At 38.5% G+C, this 23,845-nt stretch overlaps 1 protein-coding gene across 2 annotated transcripts in view; it reads left to right on the top strand.

The window, feature by feature from the left end:
* Positions 1-23,264, top strand: part of cdh17 (cadherin 17, LI cadherin (liver-intestine)) — a 95,629-nt gene extending 72,365 nt beyond the window's left edge. For both annotated transcript variants that reach the window (XM_060823667.1, XM_060823666.1), the window contains exons 13-18: positions 552-796; positions 4,504-4,631; positions 9,906-10,136; positions 12,175-12,294; positions 19,643-19,759; positions 19,882-23,264. In XM_060823667.1, coding sequence (XP_060679650.1) covers positions 552-796; positions 4,504-4,631; positions 9,906-10,136; positions 12,175-12,294; positions 19,643-19,759; positions 19,882-20,000 — 960 coding nt within the window. In that variant the 3' untranslated portion in view covers positions 20,001-23,264. The remainder of the gene's footprint in view (positions 1-551; positions 797-4,503; positions 4,632-9,905; positions 10,137-12,174; positions 12,295-19,642; positions 19,760-19,881) is intronic.
* The last annotated feature ends 581 nt before the right edge of the window (positions 23,265-23,845 follow it).

Below are 23,845 nucleotides of genomic sequence, written 5' to 3'. Positions count from 1 at the left end.
TGGAAAAGCGCAGCAGGTCAGGCAGCATCCAAGGAACAGGAGAATCGACGTTTCGGGCATAAGCCCTTCTTCAGGAATCCCAAAACGTCGATTCTCCTGCTCCTCGGATGCTGCCTGACCTGCTGTGCTTTTCCAGCAACACATTTTTCAGCTCTGATCTCCAGCATCTGCAGTCCTCACTTTCTCCAAGGACAGATAAAGGTAAGACAAGGGAATTGGAATTAAGGTGAAATTAAATTGAGAAGAATGGAAATTAAAAAGTTCAAATGAGAATTGCAAAGAGAAGAGCAAGTGAGGTAAAATGAATATTAGTTTAAAAGCTGTTGTTGGATCATGTAGGTTGATGTAAGCCTTGGTAGAGTGAATAATGGTCATAATTTGAAGTCCAGTAAGAAAATGCTTAGATTTGCACAGTACACAGTCCTGTCAAGTTATAACAATAAAGTTGATGTGTGAACCTAGGTGTTGTCAGTGAAATTTAATTCTCTTTAGGAATAGAGAGACTTATTCCGCTTGAGATAGTTAATTGTTTTTACTGTCTGTTCCCTCAGCCGCTAGACTTTGAAGAGTATTCATCTTACATGTTAAAGATCAGTGCCACAAATCCAGAACCGCTTGTGGAAGGAGTGGAGTACAACTCAAGCTCTTTTGCCTTCCTGATCATTAATGTGACCGATACTGATGAACCACCACAGTTCTTAAAATCTTCGTATCAAAAATGGATATTCGAGAATGCCTCCTTAGGTGATTTGTTGCTTAAAGTGGAAGCCAAAGATCCTGAAGGTGCTGAAGTGAGGTACTAAATAGTCAGAATCTGCTTACTAAACACACTTAAACATTTACACAAGCACAATGCCAGAGATTATTCAAGATCAGAGCCTCAAAGGAATTTTTAAAAATTCATTCATGGGATTATGGGTACTGATTGGATGGGTGAGCATCTGTTGTCCATCCCTAAATGCCCTGAGGCAGTTAAGAATCAACCACAGTGCTGTGGGCCTGGAGTCATATGTAGCCAAAACTCGGTAAGCATGGCAGTTGCCTTCTCTAAAGGACATTAGTGAACCAGATGGGTTCCACATTGGACACAAGCGGCTAAGATTGAAGACTTGCAGAATTATTTTTCAGAAATTTAAATAACAAGCCAAAGCCTTAGTAAAAACTTTAAGAAAAACATAACCCCCAAGAATGGTAGTCAATTGATTATTTTGTTACAAAGCATTTAAATTACTCAATATAGAAATAATTGTGTGCACCATTGGAGCAAGCAGGCATGGTTTAAACACGTATGATTAAACTGTCATTATGGAGATGTCACTGCAGGATGGCCACGGGTGACAGCTGCATGTTCAAGAATTTCAATGTTTAGGAACAACTGGTAAGGAAAGAAATGGAAGAAGGGTGACGCTGTTAATAAAGGCTAAGATTATTAAATTAGTGGAGAGGATCTACGATCAGAAAAGCACAATATAGTCTCAGTTTGGATAAAGCTAATAAATGGCTTCAAACACTGGTAGGAGTTGTTTTTAGAACACCAAATAATAATGATAAGAAAGGGCACCAAATGCTTTGTACAAGGCTAATATACTGATAATTCAATCTATGTATTGACCTAGTAAATAATACTGCACAGCATAAATTCCTGCAATGTGTGTAGATTGGTTTTGTAGAACAGAATGTTGGGGAACTAAAGAGTAGGTTACTTCAGATCAAGTATCGAGTACTGAGAATGAGCTAATTAAAAATCCAGTTGGGGAGAATGACCATAATATTTAGAATTTTAGTTGAAATTTGAAAGTGCTGTACCACGGATTAGGTTAATTCTTTCTGAAACTAGGGTCTTAAATCTAAAGAAAGGAAACTACAAAGGTATGATGATTAAATTGGCTATGTTAGGTTCAGAAAATATGTTAAAAGGTATGATAACAGACAGGCAAATTAATTATTACAAATAAAAAAATTAATTCAGGGTTTGGAACAAAGGTGCATTTGTTTGAGACACTGACATCCAGCTGTAAAGGTAATGCACGTGGCTAACAAGAGAAGTTGTCAAAAAAATACTAGGCAGTCTGAAAACAGGGTCACTTTAGAATTTAGCAAATGAGGACCAAGAAACTGCAAAAGAATAATAAGACTGTAAGACATAGAAATAGAAGTAGGTCTTTTGGCCCATTGAAGATCCTCTCCCATTCAATTAGATCACAGCTGATCTGTAAATCCTTAATGCCACTTTCCTGCCTTTTCCTCATAACCCTTGATGTCATTACTGCTTAAAAATCTGTCTCTCACCTTTGAAAATACTTAATCTACTAGCCCCACCAGCCCTCTGCGGTAAAATAAAATCCATCAATTCAGTACTTTCTGAGAGAACAAATTCCTCCTCATCTCTGCATTATATTCATGATCACTGACTCTGAAATGATACCATCTGGGCTGAGAATCTCCCACAAATTAAATAACGTCTCCATATCTAGCCTGTCAAACAGCCTAAGAATCTTGGATCTTTAAATCAGGTCTCTTCTCATTCTTTTGAACTCCTATAGGTATGATTGCAACCCTTTCAACCTCTCTTCATAAGAAAGCCATTCTATACCAGGGTTGCCCCATATGAATCCCTACAATGTACAATCAGGCCATTTGGCCCATCAAGCCCATACTGACTCTGAGGATCATCCCAGCCAGACCCATTATGGGCACTGTGAGGAATCCACTTAACTTGCACACCTTTGGATAGTCGGAGGAAAATGGAGCACCGGAAGAAACCCACACATATACAGGAAGAAGTGCAAACTCCACACAGATAGTCACCCAAGTGTGGAACTGAACCCTGGTCCCTGGCTCTGTGAGGGAGTGTACCATCCCAGGATATCTTTCATTCAATAAGGGAAACAGTATTCCAGCTGTGGTCTGACTTGTGCCTTGCATAGTTTTAGCAAGGTCTCCTGATCTCCTCCTTCATTCCCTTTAAATAAATGGCAAGAGTTGATTTGCTTTCCCTATCACCTGCTGAACTCAGATGCTCGTTTTTTTCTGTGATTCATGCATTAGAACCCCCAAATCATCCTGTGTCACTATTTCTCTGCCGTCTTTCCTCCCCACTTAAGTAATAGTTAGCTCCTCTGTTCATCTTGCTTAAGTGCTTGATCTCACACTTTCCCACATTCTATTCCATCTGAAATTTTGCCCACCAACTTAACCTGCCTATATCCCTCTGAAATCTCTTTGTGTTATCCTCACTACTTGCCATTCCACAAATGGCATCTGCAATTTAGCTATAATGCATTCACTTTCCCATCCATTTTATTGATATATATATTGAAAGAATTGTGGCTCCAGCATATCTGGTACTCCAACAATTACAGGTTGCAAACCAAACCACTTTCAAATATAGCAAGGAGTTAACCTGTACCCTAACTTTTATCTTGTTTAAAGGCAAGCATAAGGTGCTTTGTTCCAGGTGTAATTTGATTGGTTACACTACTTGGCTAGAAAGAAAACACTTTTTATTCTCAGTCTACAGTTTAAAGATAAATAAAAAGGAAGAATTGATATAACTTTATCTCTATTGGAAAACCTGTCAGAATAATGGATTATTTAAATACTAAACAGCAACTACTCAAATATAATAACACCACATAACCCTTGGCAAGAGCAAAGTTAGTAAAACAGATTGTCTCACATGTAATTCTGGTAACAGAGATAGAACCCAAGCTTTTAACTGTATGTGAGAGAGATGTACAGCAGCTTTCACAACTAACTTCTCAAGAACTGCAGGTTGGATTGTTAATGGAATTAGATTAGATTACTTACAGTGTGGAAACAGGCCCTTTGGCCCAACAAGTCCACACCGACCCGCCGAAGCGCAACCCACCCATACCCCTACATATTACCCTTTTACCTAACGCTACGGACAATTTAGCACGGCCAATTCACCTGACCCGCACATCTTTGGACTGTGGGAGGAAACCGGAGCACCCGGAGGAAACCCACGCAGACACGGGGAGAATGTGCAAACTCCACACAGTCAGTCGCCTGAGTCGGGAAATGAACCCGGGTCTCAGGCGCTGTGAGGCAGCAGTGCTAACCACTGTGCCACCGTGCCGCCCACCTGGTGGGATAAACCTGCCACTGAGATTTGGAATTCTTCTCATACTAACCCTCTGTTGCCCAGCATCTTTAAAGATGGTCATTACTTGCAATGTCATGTGAACTTTCACAGTGGTCAGTGCAAGCAAGCTGTAAGCATTTTGTTGCTTGAGCAGTATCCGTATAATAAGGGAAGTTATAATGAAGAGAAATGTTTCAAATTGATTTAGTACATTTAGTAACTTTTATTAAAATTCATTTTATCCTTTAGCTGTTCTTTTGTTGTCAAAGTGCCATTTCAAATGATTTGTGAAAATCTAAACATAGCTGTTTAAATGTTACCATGTGACTGATGCAGGCAGATAGAGATTATTTGGATTGAGAAATAAGACTAATGATCTGAATTTGATTGTTTAGCTATAGCCTACAAGATCCACTTCAATTATTCAGGATTGAGTCGAAAACTGGAGAAATCTTTGTTAAGAATGAATTGGATGCAGAAAAGGAAAAATATCATATGATTAAGGCTTTTGCAATGGAGACAGGTAAGAACTGTATATTCATGCTTTGAAGAAGAGAATAATAAAACTAAATGAACATTATGATTGGAGTGGGAGTAGGCCAATTGGCTCTTCAAACCTGCTTTACCATTCACCAAGATCATGGCTAATCTTTTACCTTAACTTTACTTTCCCTGCATCCCTTAATTTGCTTAAAGTAAAAACAAATTTAAGATTGCACCAGAGAGACCATTCCATTTCTGATCACTGTCAACATTGTGAAGGAACAGTAGGGGATTAATATAAATTAACAATGTTCTATGGCAATATGTGTATGATAGTTGGTATTTCAAAACACAATGATCCTACATTTTGTTCCGGTTTCCACCGCCAACACAGCATGAAAATTGTTCTTACAGAATTTATAAATTCTCATCCTTTATTTTAAATCTCTTCATGGCATTTTTGTGATCTCCTCCAGGCTCTCAATTTCTATAATATTTGTGTTCCCCTAAGTCTTGCCTCTTGTACATTCTCAATTACATGTGCTCTGTAATTGGTAGCTGTGTCCTAAATTGTCCAGGCCCTGAGCTCTGGAATTCATTCCCAACACTTCTCTCCCTTCTCATTTCATTTTTTGTTATTTAGATTCTCCTTTAAACTACTTTGTTGTTTAAGCTTTTGTTTATCTGACTTAATGGGCTGAACTTACAATTTTCAAGACAAGTTTTAGTGATGAAAGTTTTACATCTCCATCTTGGGGAACACCAGTTCGTGAGATGAGATATTTATTGAAGGAAGCTTGGTGTCTGCTGAAGTCAGGTCAACCAACTTTGCAAAGCTTCGTACACAGGTCTGTTGGCTGAAGAATGTGGAGACGGGCACTTTAAAAAACCCACCTCAGTGCTGTTCACCTCAGCTGTTAAAAGAAACAAGGTCCAGCAGTCCTCACCCCTCACATCTCCTCACATCCACATTCTTCACATGCCATTTCCATTTTACATCCTAATCAATCCAAACATGCCCATTGCTCCTTATATATGCATATCTCTCCTCAAGTCACCAACCCAACTCCCTGCCCACAATAGGCAACCCCTCAACTCAATCCAAAGTATAGTCACGCAGACGTCATTGTGACCCATCATGCCCCCATGACAAGCATTGCATTCTTTTCCAAGTGCCTAGATATCATTCAATTGTTGAAACAGTAGCACAGAGCTTGATTGACAGCTCTAGTTGTCTGATACCTCAATTTCACAATTTTTTTTCACAGGAGGTTAAGTGATTTCAAATCCCTTGTGTTTTCAAATATTGAAGCTTAAGGCATCTGATGATTGCTTTTATTGCACTATGGTAGAAGGGAGCTTTTAAAAAACATGTTCATTTTAACATACTGAAAAATTATAAGCAACTCTCTTCCAAAGAAAACATTTTTTACGCATGCACCTCTCATGCAGTTGAGCTTTTTGCCTATATAAAGTGCATGATTTGGCATTAAAGTGCTATACTTTATCATGAGGGTACAAGGAGGCAAGAGGAGATTTTGGGGGTGTACCTTGGCATGGGGTGTGTCAGGCAGACCTTCTGATCTTAACTTTCAAAGGTTCCCTCAGACAGTTCATGCCATCCATGTCAAACTATGAATCATGACTCTTTCAAAAGTTGGTTCAACTCCGTAAATATTGTGGAGAAGTATGTCACATTTTTTTTCTGCAGTGGAAACAGTTGGATGTGAGCTTGCAATCTGAACCAGCCCCCCTCCTAAAAGATAGCCCTGAAACCCCAGACATCGGATCAGAAATCCCACAATTGGATCCCGACCACCATTTCTATAAGATTCACATGTCTACCTGACTTAGTGAAATTCTAAGCCCTCTCTTATGTGGCTCAATGCCAGATTATAATGTTCCTGTGAGGTACCTTTTGGATATTTCACTATTTCAATGGTGTGATTTAAATATAAACTGTAATTATTCAGTTTAATTTTATTTTGTTCTAAATATTTTTGAATAATACAATCCAGTATCTCCTTACATGATGGCATAATTAAAGCTTTCATCCATGTATTTAAAAAAATACTTTTAAAGCTATTGTAATTTTAAGATGTTACTCTAGATTATTTTCTTGAGTTCAGGATTACTTTTAAACCTGTAAGTAGAATTTCCATTCTAATGAATCAACTTCCTAGCCAGTTTTATATCTAGTTTTGAATGAGCCATAATTCTAGAAGTGCCATTAAAAACTCAACTGATCCTCCAGGGAAGGGAATGTTCCAGACTCCACCTGGTCCAGTTTTAATGGGACTTCAGTGTGATTTTCTCAGCTGTTAAATATTTCACCATACCACTCAGTGTATGAAACCATTTCAAGGCAATTAGAGATGAAAACTTAGAGCAAGTTTTATCAATGACCCCACAATCTGAGAATGAATAAAAACTTGACCTCAGGATAAAATCATTTATGCCCCTAGATATGTCATGTTAGTTCTTTACAACTTTTAAGGTCCTGACTTGCCTAACACAGTATCAGCATTGCACAGAGTCAGCTTACAGATCAACATAGTGTAGAACATCAGCAAATGGATTGTCTAGCCTTTTTGACAAGACATCAATGTGAATATGAAGCACAACAGCATTTAAAGCAAACTGACAAAAAGCTAATCGTACATCTGTTTGAAACCTAACTATAACTATAGCAGCAACTTCAGAGTGATTCATGCAGAATCGGATCACTATACAACCTTAAACCCTACTTCTCCACAAAACTGTCTCTCAATTCTGTCAGCAAGGATTTTAGCTGTCTTGGCAATGATTAAACTTTCTTTTCTACCCCACCATACTCCAGTCTGTCCATTGCTCCTCTATTTCCCTCAGCCTAGCCCAGTCTCTCGTCTCACCAGTGTTACTGCATGCCCACCTCACGTCAAAATCTCTCTTTTTATTGAGTCCCCAGAGTTGGTCATCCAGGATAGATGTGAGCACCAAATTAGTTTTCAACTGAATTGGAATACTGAAATCAGAATTTGGTTTACAATCACATTCAGTTTACTCTTTGTTCAGCTCTAAACTTTGTGTCTGAGATAGTAATGGTCTCCTACATCTCCATGGAATTGCTTTGAAGTAAGGTAGGGGTATCACCAAGTTAGAAGAAGGAAGAGGTTGGGAAATAACAGACAATGTCTATCAGTTGGTCTGTAGTGGACCCCATACTGGAGGTGGGAACAGGCTGAATGAGAGAATATGTAAGGAATGGTGTTTGATAAAGTAGCAGTTAGAGTAAATGGGCTTCCTATTTCCATTTCAGTACACATAGCAGGAGATGTCATATCTATTGACAGGGCAGAATGACAAAAATTTACAGTTTTCTCACTTATAAGCAACCATTCAAACTTAAAGATATATTGAGGTGAGGAATATTGTGACACGTAACTCACCTCCTGACACCTCAATGCCAGTCTACTATCGACAAGATACAAGTCAGGAGTGGAAAAGAGTACTTTCAACTTGCTTGGATGAGTGCAGCTCCAACAAAATGCAAGAACCGTGACAGCATCCATAACTACTACCTTCAGCATTCAGTCCCTTTATCATTGATACATAATGGCAGCAATATATGTGTTTACAAGATACACTCCAGTAATTCTCCAAGGCTCATTTGACAGGACCTTTCAAACCCACAGTGACTAACATCTACAAAATGCAAAGAAATATGAACACTGTGAATTCCCCTCCAAGCCATGTGTCATTCTGACTTGGGACTATATTGTCATTCTTTCACTGGGTCAAAAACTTCCGAAAAGCACTGTGGTTCTACCTACAACCTAAGGACAGCAGCAGTTCAAAAAGACAGCTCACCCTCACTACCTTCAGAGCAAGTAGGAATGGTTAATAATTGCTGACCTTTCCAGCAACACCCACATCACTTGAATGAATCAAGATATGTAAAGACTGATTCATCAGTTAATGATTGATCTTAAGTTTATTGTATTTGGCTTTCGTCCCTGTATATCACACAATGAAACTCATAATTGTATGAGTATGATGAAGATTTCTTTTGTTTGAGATAACCACAATAGTTTAAAGAAGGATTTGCTCCCTGAATACATGATTGCTAGATAAATATAATTATCTGTTTCCTGACTCATCCCTTTTATGGGATCCAGGTTCAAACCAAATGTTTCACTCCTCAAATATGAATTAATTTGAGCATAGGCCAGAGAGTCTTACATTAGCAATAGTGAAACTTTTAGCAAAGGTACAAAGGGACAGGATTTACTCGCATTTGAAAATAATGGACTTACTAGGAATAGTCAGCATGCCGTTTTGAGGGGCATGTTTTGTTTCACAAATTTGAATGAGTTTTTCAGGAAATAACAAAGATGATTGAGTGTAGGACAGTGGATGTAGTCTACATGGATTTTATTAAGGCATTTGACAATATCCCTCATGGTAGGCTGATCCAGAAGATTACATCACATGGGATCCACAGTGAGTTGGTGATTCAAAATTGTCATAAAAGACAGAGGGTGGTTATGGAGGGGTGTATTTTTGACCAGAAGTCTATGAACAGAGGTGTTTCACCAAGATCAGTCCACCCCATTGCTTGTAATATATATAAATGATTTGGATGAAAATGTAAGTTCTCTGATAAGTAAGTTTGCAGATGACAAAAAAATGGTGGAGTTGTGGATAGTGAAAAAGGTTGTCAAAGGATACAGCAGGATATAGACCTGCATGGGTTTCCCCTGGATATTTTGGCTTTCTCCCACAGTCTAAAGATGTGCAGGTCATGTGGATTGACCATGTTAAATTGTCCACAGTGAATGGGAACGTGCAGGCTAGGAGGATTGATCTTGGGAATTGCAGGATTACAGGATGGGTTGGAGGGTGGGTATGGATGGGATGTTCTTCAGAGGGTTGGTGTTGAGTTGATGGTCCGAATGGCCTGCTTCCACACTGTTGGGATTCTGTCAACCAGCCAGGGTTATTCAATCCTCTGTAATTGTTCTGCCTAGAATTCTCTGATTTTCTAACTTTCTGTTTTCAAGTCTTTTAAAAACTTGCATCGATTTTAGTGACTGAGGTCTAAATTCATTTATGTCTTGCTCAAAGTCCTCTTCAGTCCTATCTAAAAGAATTTGAGATATCATTGAATTGAGGCTTATACATGAATGTCCATTTCTTTTGTTCACAAGGTATTAAGAATTTTTTTGTACAATTATTGTTTCTCAAGTTGTTCCAATTTTGACTCAATTGACCTCACATACAAAACACTCAAAGTTTGATGTTAGCTAAATATTTGCTTTGTGTTTTATTGTAGGCAGACCTAAAAAGAGTTCTTCGGTGGAAGTCTCCGTTTACTTTAACGATGTTAACGACAACGCTCCCAAATTAGCAAAAGATTCCTCTCAGTTTTCCATTTGCCTACCAGCTGTAGAAGAGAAGAAAATAATAATTCATGCTGTAGATGCTGATAAAGACAATGGTCCACCATTCACGTTTTCTATTCCTGCAGACCCAGGCAAAGAATTGAAAGTTGAACCAATAAATGGTAAATGAAGTCCAATAACTCATGTCTTTTTAAGCATAATAATACAAGTCAGTGTTCCATAAATTTACATATAAACTGTATCTTGAATTCATTGTTTCATATGTATATCTTTTAGATTATAAGAAGAGTGCTCAGGATAAGGTAAAATTAACATTGTCCTGCTGGGCAATCTGGCTGTTTTTTTGTGAGAGATAGGTGGTGGTTTAACCTAAGGGTCACAACACATCATCTGAGAGGAAGGTTTGAGAAGGAAATGTTCATGGTAACCTCAGCCATTGCGGCAGTTGAATCCACGCTGTTGGCATCAATCTGCATCATATACCAGCTGTCCAGCTAACTGACTCCTTATGCAGTCAGCGTTAACCTTTTTGAACTCTGTGACATAATGAAAAGAAGCAAGAAAATGGCAGCTTGTGTGGAAACGTAGGACCAGTAAGGTTGGAATTGGGTGTGTTGAGGACACACTATACTGCAATCTTATAGACTCATATCTTTGTTCATGTGATCTGATGTTGCTATGATATAGCTCCTTTTGCACACGCTCAATTGTCATCGTAAGAGAAACACTTTACTCTACACCCATCCCAAGTTTTTTTATGAAATACATTTAACCATAACCTTTTAACTCTTTATTCCCATCTCCCCAAAACTTCACAAGTCTCTTTGATTTGAGGCATTAATCTTGAAAAATATTCTCAGCTCTCTTGAAGAATGTATATTATGCATGAATTCCCCTATTGATGTCAGGGTGACCATAGAATTTGAGTCAGATGACAGCTTCTCTACAGACAAAAACATTTCTTAGTTCTATAAGACACGAGAAGTGCATCATTGCTTGTGAGGAAATAAGCATCTGGAGCAGAATCTATAAGATGTCCCTGCACATCACAATGACCTGCAAACTGGATGGCAATTTGCTTTATTGGCCCTTAACTTTCTAAGCCTTTTTTCCAAATATCATGGTAACGCAGCAGTTGATTTCTATTCTAAATAAGGACTTACTTCTTTGTGATAATCTGTTGCAATCATAAAGGAAAGCTTTTTTTTCTCTCTCAAGAGTCTGTTTTAAACAGAAAATCATCACTCATTAATTAAGGGTGAATGTTGTCCTCCTATAATAGCGCACAGTGATTTTGAAACTTTGAATATTCCTTTTAAAGAGAGATTATTTTGTACATCAATGTATCTTTTTTTGTGTCAATCACTTGAGAACGTTGGCTGTGTGTACAGAGGATTGCTGAAGATCTTCTGAGGCTTTTTCCATCTCAGTTTTCAAAGCTTAACTTTGTCCTATAACTTCCAATAGCTGGGCTTTTAAATGAGCAGACTCTTTGAGGTAGTTAGACTTTCAATTCTGATTGACTGCAAGCCACTCAAGCTCTTTTTTTCGTGATTGACTTTAATCTTCAACAGCCTTATATACTTCTAGAATCTCTTTGTCTGCTGAGGGGAGGTTGGCCATTTCCATAGATTTACGTTGGTGCTCAGCCGGAGGCTGTTCCTATTGTTTGTTTTAACCAGAGTAATAAGTTTTGAACTTTGAATTTGGACATAATCCAATTTTGTCTTAAAGATATAGAGTATACAAGTATACTCTCCAAATAAAATGCTCAGAAATTCATTTTCCTCCCCCAAGTTTGGACTAACTGTGGACGATGGAGAATGCATTTCACTTCTGAAGCTTAATCACACTAGCAGAAAGATTGCAAACTCAAACAACTGTCACCTGCCTTGACTGAAGGCTGAAAAAAAATCACTTCATCTACTCACATCTGGATTTATGTTTAGATCTGAACATCAGGCATATTTTATCTTAAAGCACTTCAAATTTTAGGAGAGGAATCATTTTTAAAAACTCACTGATGCATTTTTACTGTATTACAGCAAATTTTTCCAGTTAGAATTTGATGTAAATATAACCGACATTTGGGATTAATGAATAGGAATTTGAAACAGATGTTTGCAATCCTTTTAGTGTAACTGCAAATGCTTGTACTGTACCTGAATAATGTCACTGCCATGGTTATTGTCTTCACAGGTACTCATGCCTATGTCACCATGAAATTTGGCCGACACAGTGAGGAAACAAAATATAATCTTCGTGTACTAATCACTGATAGTGGCTCTCCACCTCTACAAGGAATTGATAACATGACAGGTAATTTTTCAATGTTATCATCTTAAAATGCCAATTAGCTTTTCATAAATGCTGATATGATGTAGGAAAAATAGCCATTTTAGGGGTAGGTCATTTGGTTTATGTTTCATAACTCATCAACCCAATGTTCTTTAGAAAGACAATAGCAAATATTTGTCCCACTTTCTCCCAATGGCAAATATTTGTCAATATTTATTTGGTTGGCCCCAAAAATAAATATTTCTGAATTGTCCACTCTTTCATGGATCTCTGTTAATTGCTTCAGTATTATCTGTCTCTAATGCTTTTGTGAGTTTGTCTCTTGCTGTTACTTTCAATAGACCACACCTTTAGGATTAGGGGTGGCAGATTTAAAACAGAGATGATGAGAAATGAGGAGAGATCATTCTTTCAAATAGTTGTGAACCTGTGGAATTCACTACTCCAGAATGTGGTGGATGCCTGGACAGTGAGTAAATTTAAGGAGGAATAAACAATTTTTTAATTAGTAATGTATTGAAAGGTTATGGAGAGTGGGCAGGAAATTAAGTTGAGGCTGAGAGTGAGATTAGCCATGACTGTATTGAGTGGTGGAGCAGGCTCAAGGGGCTGAATTGCTGACTCCTGCTCCTAATTCTTAAGTTCTAATGTAATTAATTTTTAACTGATATGGGTCTTCACTTTTCAAAGCATGAACTTACCTTGCGGTTGTAGAATTTGCACCAATCTGGAAAATATCAGGCTAAAACATATATTTTCCAGTAAATTTCCTGACATCGCAATAGTGAATGAAATTCACAGGTATTTTGTTGGCTATAAAAGTGACATATAAAATGTGCGTCAATTTCTTCTTTGCTCTATTTGAGTTTTACTTCCATAAAATAAGCAATTAAACTTCTAACTGTCAGTAGAGGGGCATGAGTGAATATGTGCGAGAAATTGTTAAAGGTAGCAGGGCTCTTTGAGAAAGTAGTTAATGAGGAATGTGGGATTTTAGGCTCTACAAATAGAAAAATAGGGTATCAGAGCAAATGAGTTATGACAAACTTTATAGAACCATTGATATTGTGACCAATTCTAGACACTGTAGGAAAGACCAATAGACTATTCCTGATGAAGGGCTTTTGTCCGAAACTTCGATTTTCCTGCTCCTTGGATACTGCCTGACCTTCTGTGCTTTTCCAGCACCACTCTGATCAAACCCACTGGAGAGTCTATACTTAATAAAGAATTTCTTGAGCTCTGCCAAGTTGTTGATATGAGTTTGCAGGAGAAGAAAAGTGAGTTCGCGGAGATGTTTGGTGATTAAGAAAACAAGTCACATGTTCAACCAATGATCAGTATAATCCTTGACCAGTGACTGGATCTTGTGACAGAATCTTCTGATTCAGGAGGCCCGGATTCAAATCCCATGTATTCCGACATTTTTGAACAGATTAATTAAAAAATATTAGATAGTGAATTGTTTCTGCAGCAAATGAGGCCAGATGGAACTTGTTATGATTGAACTAGATTGAGATTGGATGTGTGCCAGTTGTGTGTCAAATATTCCAAAAGCTTTCCTCTTCAGGTTGAGTTATACATCATGCTTACCACAAAAGCTATGTTTAATCCAGTTGTTTCTCTGGTTGCCTTTTCTCTGTGGATGCCTGCTGACAGGATCACTATTTGTGTATGTTAGGACATGTTTCAAGGTGGGATAATTTAGGCATATCATGCATTCTTTTGCATGCATATCATGCTTCCCTTGGCCAAGTTAGAATTCTAACTCTTATCAGTTCTCTGCCTTTATTCATATTAATCGGAAATCAGTCTCTCATTTTTGTAAGCCAATATTTCTGTGTTGCACTCTTCATTTATTGACACCAAAACTCAGTCTGCACTATTTAGTTCACTGTTCAGAAAGATAAAGAAAACTAATTTATTTTACGGCACTAAATTAGATTAGATTACTTACAGTGTGGAAACAGGCCCTTCGGCCCAACAAGTCCACACCGACCCGCCACCCACCCATACCCCTAACCTAACGCTACCAGCAATTTAGCATGGCCAATTCACCTGACCTGCACATCTTTGGACTGTGGGAGGAAACCGGAGCACCCGGAGGAAACCCACGCAGACACAGGGAGAACGTGCAAACTCCACACAGTCAGTCGCCTGAGGCGGGAATTGAACCCGGGTCTCTGGCGCTGTGAGGCAGCAGTGCTAACCACTGTGCCACCGTGCCGCCCAAGTTGAGAAATCTGAGTTGAGAAATTATCCAAAATGTTTACAGGTAAGTTATTGTGTTGGTCTGTGTGAGTCAGTAACTCTGTAGAAAACAGATAAAAATAAAACTAAAAGAAAGGGAGATACTTAGAAATACTGGCAATCTAGATTACCATTAGAAAAATAAATAATGTCTACCCTTGTATAAAATAAAACATCAAGTTCTCAAGCATATAGCTATCATCGTGCCCTACAATGTATCTACTGCAGACATCTAAGATGTAGAATCAAGACCACTGTTGACTTGTATATTGATGGAATGGTTCCCTTTCCTGCTGATGAAATCTGTTGATTTATGTACTCTGTATTTGATACATTTGTGGATTGAGGATTGAGATCCCACACTGATCCTCAACTGTAAAAGATTTAACACAGTTTCATGGCCATTGAACTAAGATAGTCACTCAACTCTCCAGTGTGCATTGCCACCACAGACTGAGGACATCCAGCTCCAGCAGCTGGCAAACATCTGTTTTGGTGTCCAGAGACATCCTCAGTCTGTGATGGCCTTGCTCCTCACCCATCTGGAGGAAATCGCATTGAGGTTGATGCATTTTGAGGTGACCTTCAGGTGTGACATCATCAGTGGAGATTGTTGCTGACCCTGGGATTACTAACAGAGACTAACAGAGCTGTTCAGCAATTGTTCTGCATCTTCAGAACCAGGGGTGGCATGGTGACTCAGTGGTTAGCACTGCTCACAGCACCAGGGACTCAGGGTCGATTCCAGCCTCAGGTGACTGTCTGTGTGGAGTTTGCACATTCTCCCTGTGTGTGCGCGAGTTTCCTCTGGGTGCTCGGTTTCCTCTCACAATCCAAAGATGTGCAGTTTAGGTGACTTGACTGTGCTAAATTGCCCATAGTGTTTAGGGGAATGTGTAGGTTAGATGCATTAGTCAGGGGTAAAAGTGGAGTAACAGGGGAGGGAAATGGTTTGGGTGGGTTACTTTTCAGAAGATTGGTGTGGATTTGTTGGGCCGAAGAGCCTGTTTCCACACTGTAGGGATTCTAAGATTCTATGATTCAGTGCACTGTAATCGCAATGATGACAACATCTATTCTGGCTGAATCCATTGGTCTCGGTTTGAGTGGGGCTATATAAGGAATGTCCGAACCAGAACAGCTTCTGAGTAATCTGAGAATTAGCATTCACATCACATACGGATTATGATTTAGCATTGTCTTGAATGTGTGGTATATGGAAACTCTGGTAAGGAAGGGCCATGGAATTTTTCCATATTGACCTTTGACATAGGGAACCTTATTCCAATATATACAGCTCCAAATCTTGCTCTCCAAATGGAAATTGTAGGATTGCTAATATGTGTGCTCCTACATCACCCATGAAGGGTAGGATTACATGTAAGAGCATGTTGGTGAATGCTTACAGGTAAAGGTGAGAGGAAATCTGCTCCATACCCTTCCTGCAGCCTTTGGGATCTTGACTTGTCTTTGAATTATGGACCCATTGGTGAGACTGTTAGGTTTGCATCTGATTATCAGGAGAATCGACGTTTCGGGCAATAGCCCTTCATCAAGAATTCCTGATTGAAGGGCTTTTGCCCGATACATCGATTGTCCTGCTCCTTGGATGCTGCCTGACCTGCTGTGCTTTTCCAGCACCACACTCTCAATTCTAATCTCCAGCATCTGCAGTCCTCGCTTTCACCTTGTGTCTGATTATGTTTGTTTCTTGGAGATGACGGTGATCAATCTGTAATGAACAATGACATGAATAAGATTGCTTATGAACAGGATTTGAATCCCACACTGGTGGTTATAGTCTGCATTTCACATACAGAATGCTGTGAATATTGATTTCTTTACTGTGTAGATATCTAAATAATATGCCTGTCCCTTTAAAAGCCTCAAATCACGTACATGGAGAGCCCATGTGCCGAGGAGGGTTAAAAACATTCCAGGTGTGGCCAAAGTCATTTTCAATTCCAGTCCTCATTTGCACTTCAGATGAGGATTTGAGGCAGCTCAGATGGAGCTTGGCAGAGTGAGTTGCGGTCTCAGCCTGGGAATCAAGGAACCCTCCTGAGCTTCCATGTTCTTTTTATCCTACACTCCCCAGTGACCCCATCATCAGTAAGCTTCTACATGTTCCCACCAAACTCCTTCATTTACATTTTCATCTCTCAAATTCCCATTCCCTGAGCCTCAACCCTACAGCTTAGTCATGCCAAACATCATATGCTGCACATTCCTCTCTCAAAACAAGGAAGATCATGGATAATGATGACTCCTTCACAGTAACTCATGTCCTCCAGGGCATTATTGTCTCCCATCCTTAAAAGTTGAGTTATGTCAGTTTCACAATTATTTACAACTCTGCAGTCTAGCTCACTATCTCCAATTGACATTCTCAGTGTCCCTAACATAGCAGAGGTCCTGTTAACGCTTCTTGACTTTCAGTGATCAGATCCCCAGCACTGTCAATGACTAAGTTGGACAGACAACCCCAACTGAAGAGTGCCCAGACTCCTGACTGACCTCTGTGCAGCTTCTTGACTGACTTACTGCACCCTGCCCCCCCACCCCCCATGCACTGGTTGAACTGGATTTACAGGACAGACAATGACTGGGACCGACTCCTTGGACTATGGCGATACAAATCCCATGTACCTTGACAATGCTAAATGGCTGAACTGATGAAATCCAAACCTCTACACTGAGATCATATGCTACTCTTGACTGACTGTGGCAGGCCCCCTCACTGATGACAATTGCCTTTGACCTTCCAGAGAATTGCTTTATTAGATTTTGGTTGAGACACCTACACTGTATTTGCCACATAGGCTGTTGCCACATGCTGTATGCGAGACATTGATGTAGCATGGTGCCATACAACAAGGTATCCACCCCATTAGCTGACTGTTGCTGACAGCTGCTTGTTTTTTAAAACAAAATTCATAGAATCAGGGTGTTGCTATCTATGCTAGCATCTATTGCCCGTCCCAAAGTGCTTTTAAGATCAACCACATTGCTGTTGGTTTGGACTCACATGAAGGCCAAACCAGGTAAGGATGCCAGTTTGCTTCCTTAAAGGGCACTAGTGAACCAAATGAGTTTTTCTGACAATCAGTAATGGATTCATAGTCATCATTAGACTCTTAAATCCAGATATTTATCAAATTCAAACTCCACTATCTGCTGTGGTGGTAGTCAAATCCAGAACCCAGAACATTACCTGGTCCTCGGATTAATACCATTAAGCCATTACTTCCCACTCAACAAAATAACACAGAAGTAGCTTTAGGGTATATGTGAAACGGCACACCTCAAAAAGGCAAAGCAAGGTAGAGATACTGTGAGTATCCAAGTAGGTCCCAATTGAGTGAGTATTATGAGAGCAAGCTGGGAGCTCTGCATGCACGCTGGTGCTTGGCACTGCGCCCAAAGTGACCTGACAACAGTATAACGATGTAAGATGATGGTGAGCTTCAAAATGTAGCATTGAAGTAGGGAACTGTACTCTAAGTGAGCCGGAGATGTGCCATGAGGATGTAATGAGGCTGACCCGTGTCTGATGTCATAATGTGTGAATGGGAGTGCTGCAGGGGGTTGCTGCCTCTGGAATGTAACATCTATTTCTGGGGACTACTGTCCAAGATGATACTTGGTACAGCAAGTGATTAACTGGAGCCAGCAGATACCTGCTCTGACTTTCATATTGGGAATCATCACTGTCTAAGTTCTCTCCAGCATGTGGGAGAATAGGAATCTGCATATAAATGAGATGAGGTTAGTTACAAATGACATGCAAGTGCATGCAAATATGCACCGCACCACTCACTAGTGAGATTATTGCCACATCGTTTAAAACATATTTGTAGAATTGAACAATTTTGTAGAGGTGTGAATCTTATTTTTCAGATGTTGCCATACACTCCCAACTCACTCGTGTCATTTCGGGGCTCGGAAAATTTAGTTCTGAGTATATGTGTTGCTCCATTACTATTTTTTCTCATGTTTAGTAATTAATAAATTCCGTCTTTTTGTTAATTCAAGAAAGCCTAGGTTAAGTGGGCTCCTTTAAAAAAAATGATCAGGGAGAAAGGTATCCACAGGGGAAGTGATGCTTTTTAAATTAACCATGTTGTGACCAAATGAGAGGGCAATAAATAAACAGAGTCAGTCAGTTCAACCTTCCAAACATGAGAGCTTAACAAATCAGAGAACCTCACCTGAGGTCCTTTTGTAACAGGTAGATTTAGGAGGAATTGTTGAAATCTTTGGTCCTTTGGCAAATTGTCAAGAACAGTTGGATAATTAGGGCAGAATAAAAGTAAATGTAGCAAGCCTCCAATCTACATTCCCTTAAACTAGATATAAAGTGTGTTATTCCTGGGTACTATTCCCTCTCAGTGACCATAATAAGTAAGGTTGCATCTATTGCCAATCTCATCGTCTTCAGAATTAACTTACGTATCATCTTTAAACCTCACTTAGGTTTCTCAGTGCTTAGCCATGCTGTAATGTCAAATGCTGAAGCCACACCTAGAATATTGTGTGCAGTTTTCTGAGGAAGGATACTCTTGCTCTTGAGGGCGTGCACTGAAGGTTTACCAGGCAGATTCCAGGGATGGCGGGACTGACGGAAGAGGAGAGATTGACTGAGTTAGGATTGTTTTTGCTAGAGTTCAGATGACTGAGGGGATCTCATAGAGACTTTTAAAATTCTAACAGGACTACACAGGGTAGATGCAAGGTGGATGTTCCCATGGTGGGTGTGCTCAGAACCAGGGGTCACAGTCTGAGGGTTCAGAATGGACCATTTAGGCTGAAAATGTGGTGATTCATAACCACAGGAAGTAGTTGATGTCAAAACATTGGATGGATTCAAGAGGCAGCTAGATATAACACTTAGGGCAAACGGGATCAAAGGTTATAGGCAGAAAACAGGATTAGGCTTTCGAGTGGGGCGATCAGCCATGACTGTGATGAATGGTAGAGTAGGCTCAAAGGGCCAAATGACCTCCTCCTGCACCTATCTCCCATGTCTCTATGTAAATTACTACATTGATTTCAGTAGTTAATGTGATGTTATCAGTCAAATTTTTTTTTTACCATTTCTGTTTTTTTTCCTCCTCAGTTGCTGTCTGTAAATGCACAGATAAAAATGTATGCTTCATTCCAATAGAAGGTTTATCTGGATCATCAAAAGTCGCTCTTGCAGTTGGAATATTGCTTGGAACCTTTGCTTTTATAGGTATGTGTAGACCAAGAACCAAACTGCTGGTCTGATAAAAGCTTCTGTTGCTAAATGTCACTTCATTTTTTTGTCAAGAATTGACTTAAATAATAACACTTATTCTCAAAATGTTCCCATAGGTTTGATTCTTGCAGTGGTACTTTTAAAAATGAAAGGCAAGAAAGGCGGAAAGAGTGATAAAATAGATCCAAAAGCAGCACGGACTGAGAATGAAACAATACCCCTGGCTAATGCATAATGCTAGAAGCTTGAATACCCCACACCCGAAGGAAATCATTTTTCAGGGTCAATTTCGCATTCTTTCAAAGATCCTTTTACAAAACCTTACCTTTTTATGAGTGACAAACATTTTGAATGCAACTTAATTTGGTGTTAATTTTACTCAAAACATTTATTTATAACTAGAGAATTTTATACAGTCCTCAAAAAAAATTGAAGGATGTGTGCTTAGAGTGTGTTCATTTCTCTACTTTTCCATTAAGCGTGATGTATAGTATTTCGAATGCTATTCATTATTTTCACTTGTTAGAACATTAATTTGAAGCTTATTGAATGTGACCAGAGAATTCATTCTCAGAGTTTTCTTTGTCAGAATTTGTTTTTTTTTGTAAATTACAATTAAAATTTGATTTATGCCAGTCTGCACATACTTCTTGCCAAAATACCAACATGTAATTTCATTATTTCCTTTGTCAGTTAGTAAAATACGTAAAGTGGGATGATTCTAAGTGAACGCAAAATGAACCACTCATATAGGACAAGCATATACCTGTTGTACATATCAAAAGGGCACTGACTTTATGAAATATATTTTGACACCTAAAATTGAAGGACCAAGCCTTTCGATTTTAATTTTAAAATATGCTTTGGTCTTCAGTTAAATATGGCAGTTTATGCCCTGATCCTTTGTTTAATATGTGGTATAAACCATGCAACTTTTCTGATTTTCTGAGATTACATGGCAGTGATGCAAGCCGACAGTTTGTCTGGATGCTCATTATTATGTTTCATGTCTGCTTAGAGAAATGCTTGAGAAATGTGTGGCATTATCTCTGATGAATGAACAGTGCCGCATTTGATGAGGTAAACAAATGCAACAATGCAGGCATTGCTGTTAGTGCATCACCAGACTAAGGAATTGTAAAAGTAGCCAGGAATTTCATTCCTGAACATTATCCAATGACTTCTTGTACAAAAACAGACGTGTGTGAATATGAGATGAGACATGGTTAGAGCTTGGCTCTAATGATCTCTTGTTGTGAACAGCCTGACAGCATTTTATTATTTAGGTTTCACACAAAAGTGTTTCAGGGCAGAATATTGGATAGCTGTATCCAAACAAACATCAGTGCTTTCAGGAAAACAAGAGTAAGCAGCAAAGATGAATTAGGTGGGTGTGGGAGAAGGAGAAATGCTTGCTGTAAATACACCACTTCAGTCGCACTCCAGTTAAAGAGACTGTTGTCTGTTGAAATAATTTTTGTTCCAAGGATATATTTCTTTTCATTCCTTTTAAGTCTTCATGCCAAAGAAAGTGCTATGTAAATAGGATTTATGTTTGAATGATTGTGTTTTTGTACCAGCTGTTTTTACATATCTTTCCACAATATTAATTGAAATATTAATGACAACAAGTAAATGCTATGATGTTTCTGCTACAGCACAAGAAGAACAAAGGACAGGTTTTAAAAGGAAATGCAACTTAATTCAATTCCTTTGTAATCTTTTGTGATCATATTTGAAATAGTGGTGGATTTATCGCTGGTTGTGTATATGGAAATCCTTTTCAACCTCAAAATGTTTTCTCCTTAATGGCTGTATGTGATAAGTTCAATGTAAAAGAAAGCCATTCTAACTTTTTGTGGTGCAGTGATCATTTTCTTTTGCATATAATCTTCTCATGGGGCTCCTTTTTACTACAACTCAGGGATAACTAGTACTACTGATAATTAACAGTTGAATGCCAAGAATATCATGCTCAAAGGACCTGGTGACTAGTTTGTTAAAAATTATTGAATTGTTTTATACCATGCTGTAATAGCATTCTTGAACATTCCAAAAATGCTAAGAAACCTTGTGAGGCGAATGAGCAGAATGAAGCCTCAATTATCTGATTATTAAATTATCACCTTTACTTTCCTGTCATGGGGAAAATGTCATAATAAAGACATTTAAAGATGCACACTACCTCTGAAAGCTGGTGCAATTACTATCCAACGTCAGCACGAAACCTTGTTATGTGGCATATTCCACTACTTGAGAGTAAATGTCCTGCAAGATACACATTTGGAATACTTGGAACGTCATTTTCAAAATTGAATTACTCTTGAAGATTGGAGTGCTAAGATATTGCAGTGTTGCACTGAAAGAGATTGAAGCATAGTTCAGTAGCTTATTGCATTCAAGTAAAGGAGTGGTTATTGTATAACGTATTAGCTTTTCTGATGTAGTGATGGGAAATCAGAGTAGCATGTTATATAACAGCTTTTTACCTAGAAACACATTTAGTTTCTTAGTTGAATTGTAAGTTTCCCAATATCCAACATTAAATAACTAGAAAAGCTTGGCCAGTCTTTTTTTCTTATAAACTCAAATCTAGGTAATTGTACCTTTGCTTCCCTGTTGGTTGAATAAGTAATGTGGCAGTAAGGGTTTTATTCTGAATCTGTATTATGTACTGCTGATGGATTTTAGTCAAGACGAGGATCTAACAGCCCGAGCATTAATACTTTTGTGAGGGTGAAAACTGATCGTGATTTCTATATTCAGTGAAAATAGATTTCTAGATTCAGATGAACTAAATCAGCACATGCAAAGCTGGGATTTTCAGGATCAGTGTATCTCAATTCCACACTGATCACTGAGTCACAGGAAGAACACAGACGAAAGACTATGATGCTGAATTGTCAGTATAGCGCTTTGATATCAAGTTGTTACTATTTAGGAATCAGGTGCTGCAATGAGTTAGCAAATTATCCTTTTAGTTGTGGTATTTGGTTTCAAATCAATGGGATGAAAGTTTACTCTATCTGCTAGCTTTTTGTTTAAATAAGCTTGGACAGTTTTAGTTTCTAATGCAATACAAATTGGGAATCCTGGAAAGATGGCCATGAGGATAGCTAAAGTGATTAATAGTATAATAAACATATTATACAACAGCATGAAAGTGTTGCTCTTTGTCAAAGTTGTGCTATCCATGAGACTTGGAAGGTGTTCTATACTGGCACTGGGTGCCAATTTAGAAGCAGTCACAAGAATAGAAACATATTCACAAATGGGACCGAGCCATTTTTACAAACCAGTTTTATTGTAATGCCACTGTTATGTTTTTGTACAACTATATTGCTCATATAATTCCAATCTATAATGTTTTTATACACGGTCTATCCTCAGTACTAGGAATGATGAAAACTGCAAAAAGCTGAAACGGAACTAAGCTACATTGTTGTAACATTTTTGTATGATCTGGGTATTAAAAAATAAATTTTAAAAATGAGAAAAAGATTGCAAGTCTTTTTAAAAAAAAATATCGTATTTTTTAAGAGGTCTGATTTGCTTTTGCAAACTTAGATTCCTTTCATATTTACCTTGTTGATTTTCTGCTTACATCCATATTCTTTCTTCAAATGCTGATGCTTTAAGTATCTAGTTGGTTGTTAGATTTCTGTGTGGGTGTGCACATCTATGTGGAAGAATTCAAAGATCAAGTTAGAAAAAAAGTTAGGAGAAATTGTGGGTACCCTTCATAAAATGGGAAGTAACTATTTCTAGAAAGACCATGATTTTAGTCATTAATTACCATTGACAGATTTCTGATTTTGAACATTATTCTCAAAAAGAGTATGAGCTGATTATAATTGGGATGTGAAGCAACAGTGTGCAGTGGATCTGGAATAGAATACATTTAGAAGATAATTTCATGATAGAATCATATCAGTTGCGGTATTACCATAGCCTGATGAAGAGTCAAGTGTTTTTAAAAAATCCCAGATTGTCTGGCACAGCCCCATATTTGACCTGCAATCTATGTTGATTCCAGTGAGGAGGAGGAGGAGGAGATGAGAACGCCTCAGTGCCTTTAAC

Source organism: Hemiscyllium ocellatum, chromosome 4 (assembly GCF_020745735.1).
Source record: "Hemiscyllium ocellatum isolate sHemOce1 chromosome 4, sHemOce1.pat.X.cur, whole genome shotgun sequence".
Classification (NCBI taxonomy): domain Eukaryota; kingdom Metazoa; phylum Chordata; class Chondrichthyes; order Orectolobiformes; family Hemiscylliidae; genus Hemiscyllium; species Hemiscyllium ocellatum.
The sequence above is the reverse complement of the archived record's forward strand: the minus strand, read 5'-3'. Positions and strand labels throughout refer to the sequence as shown.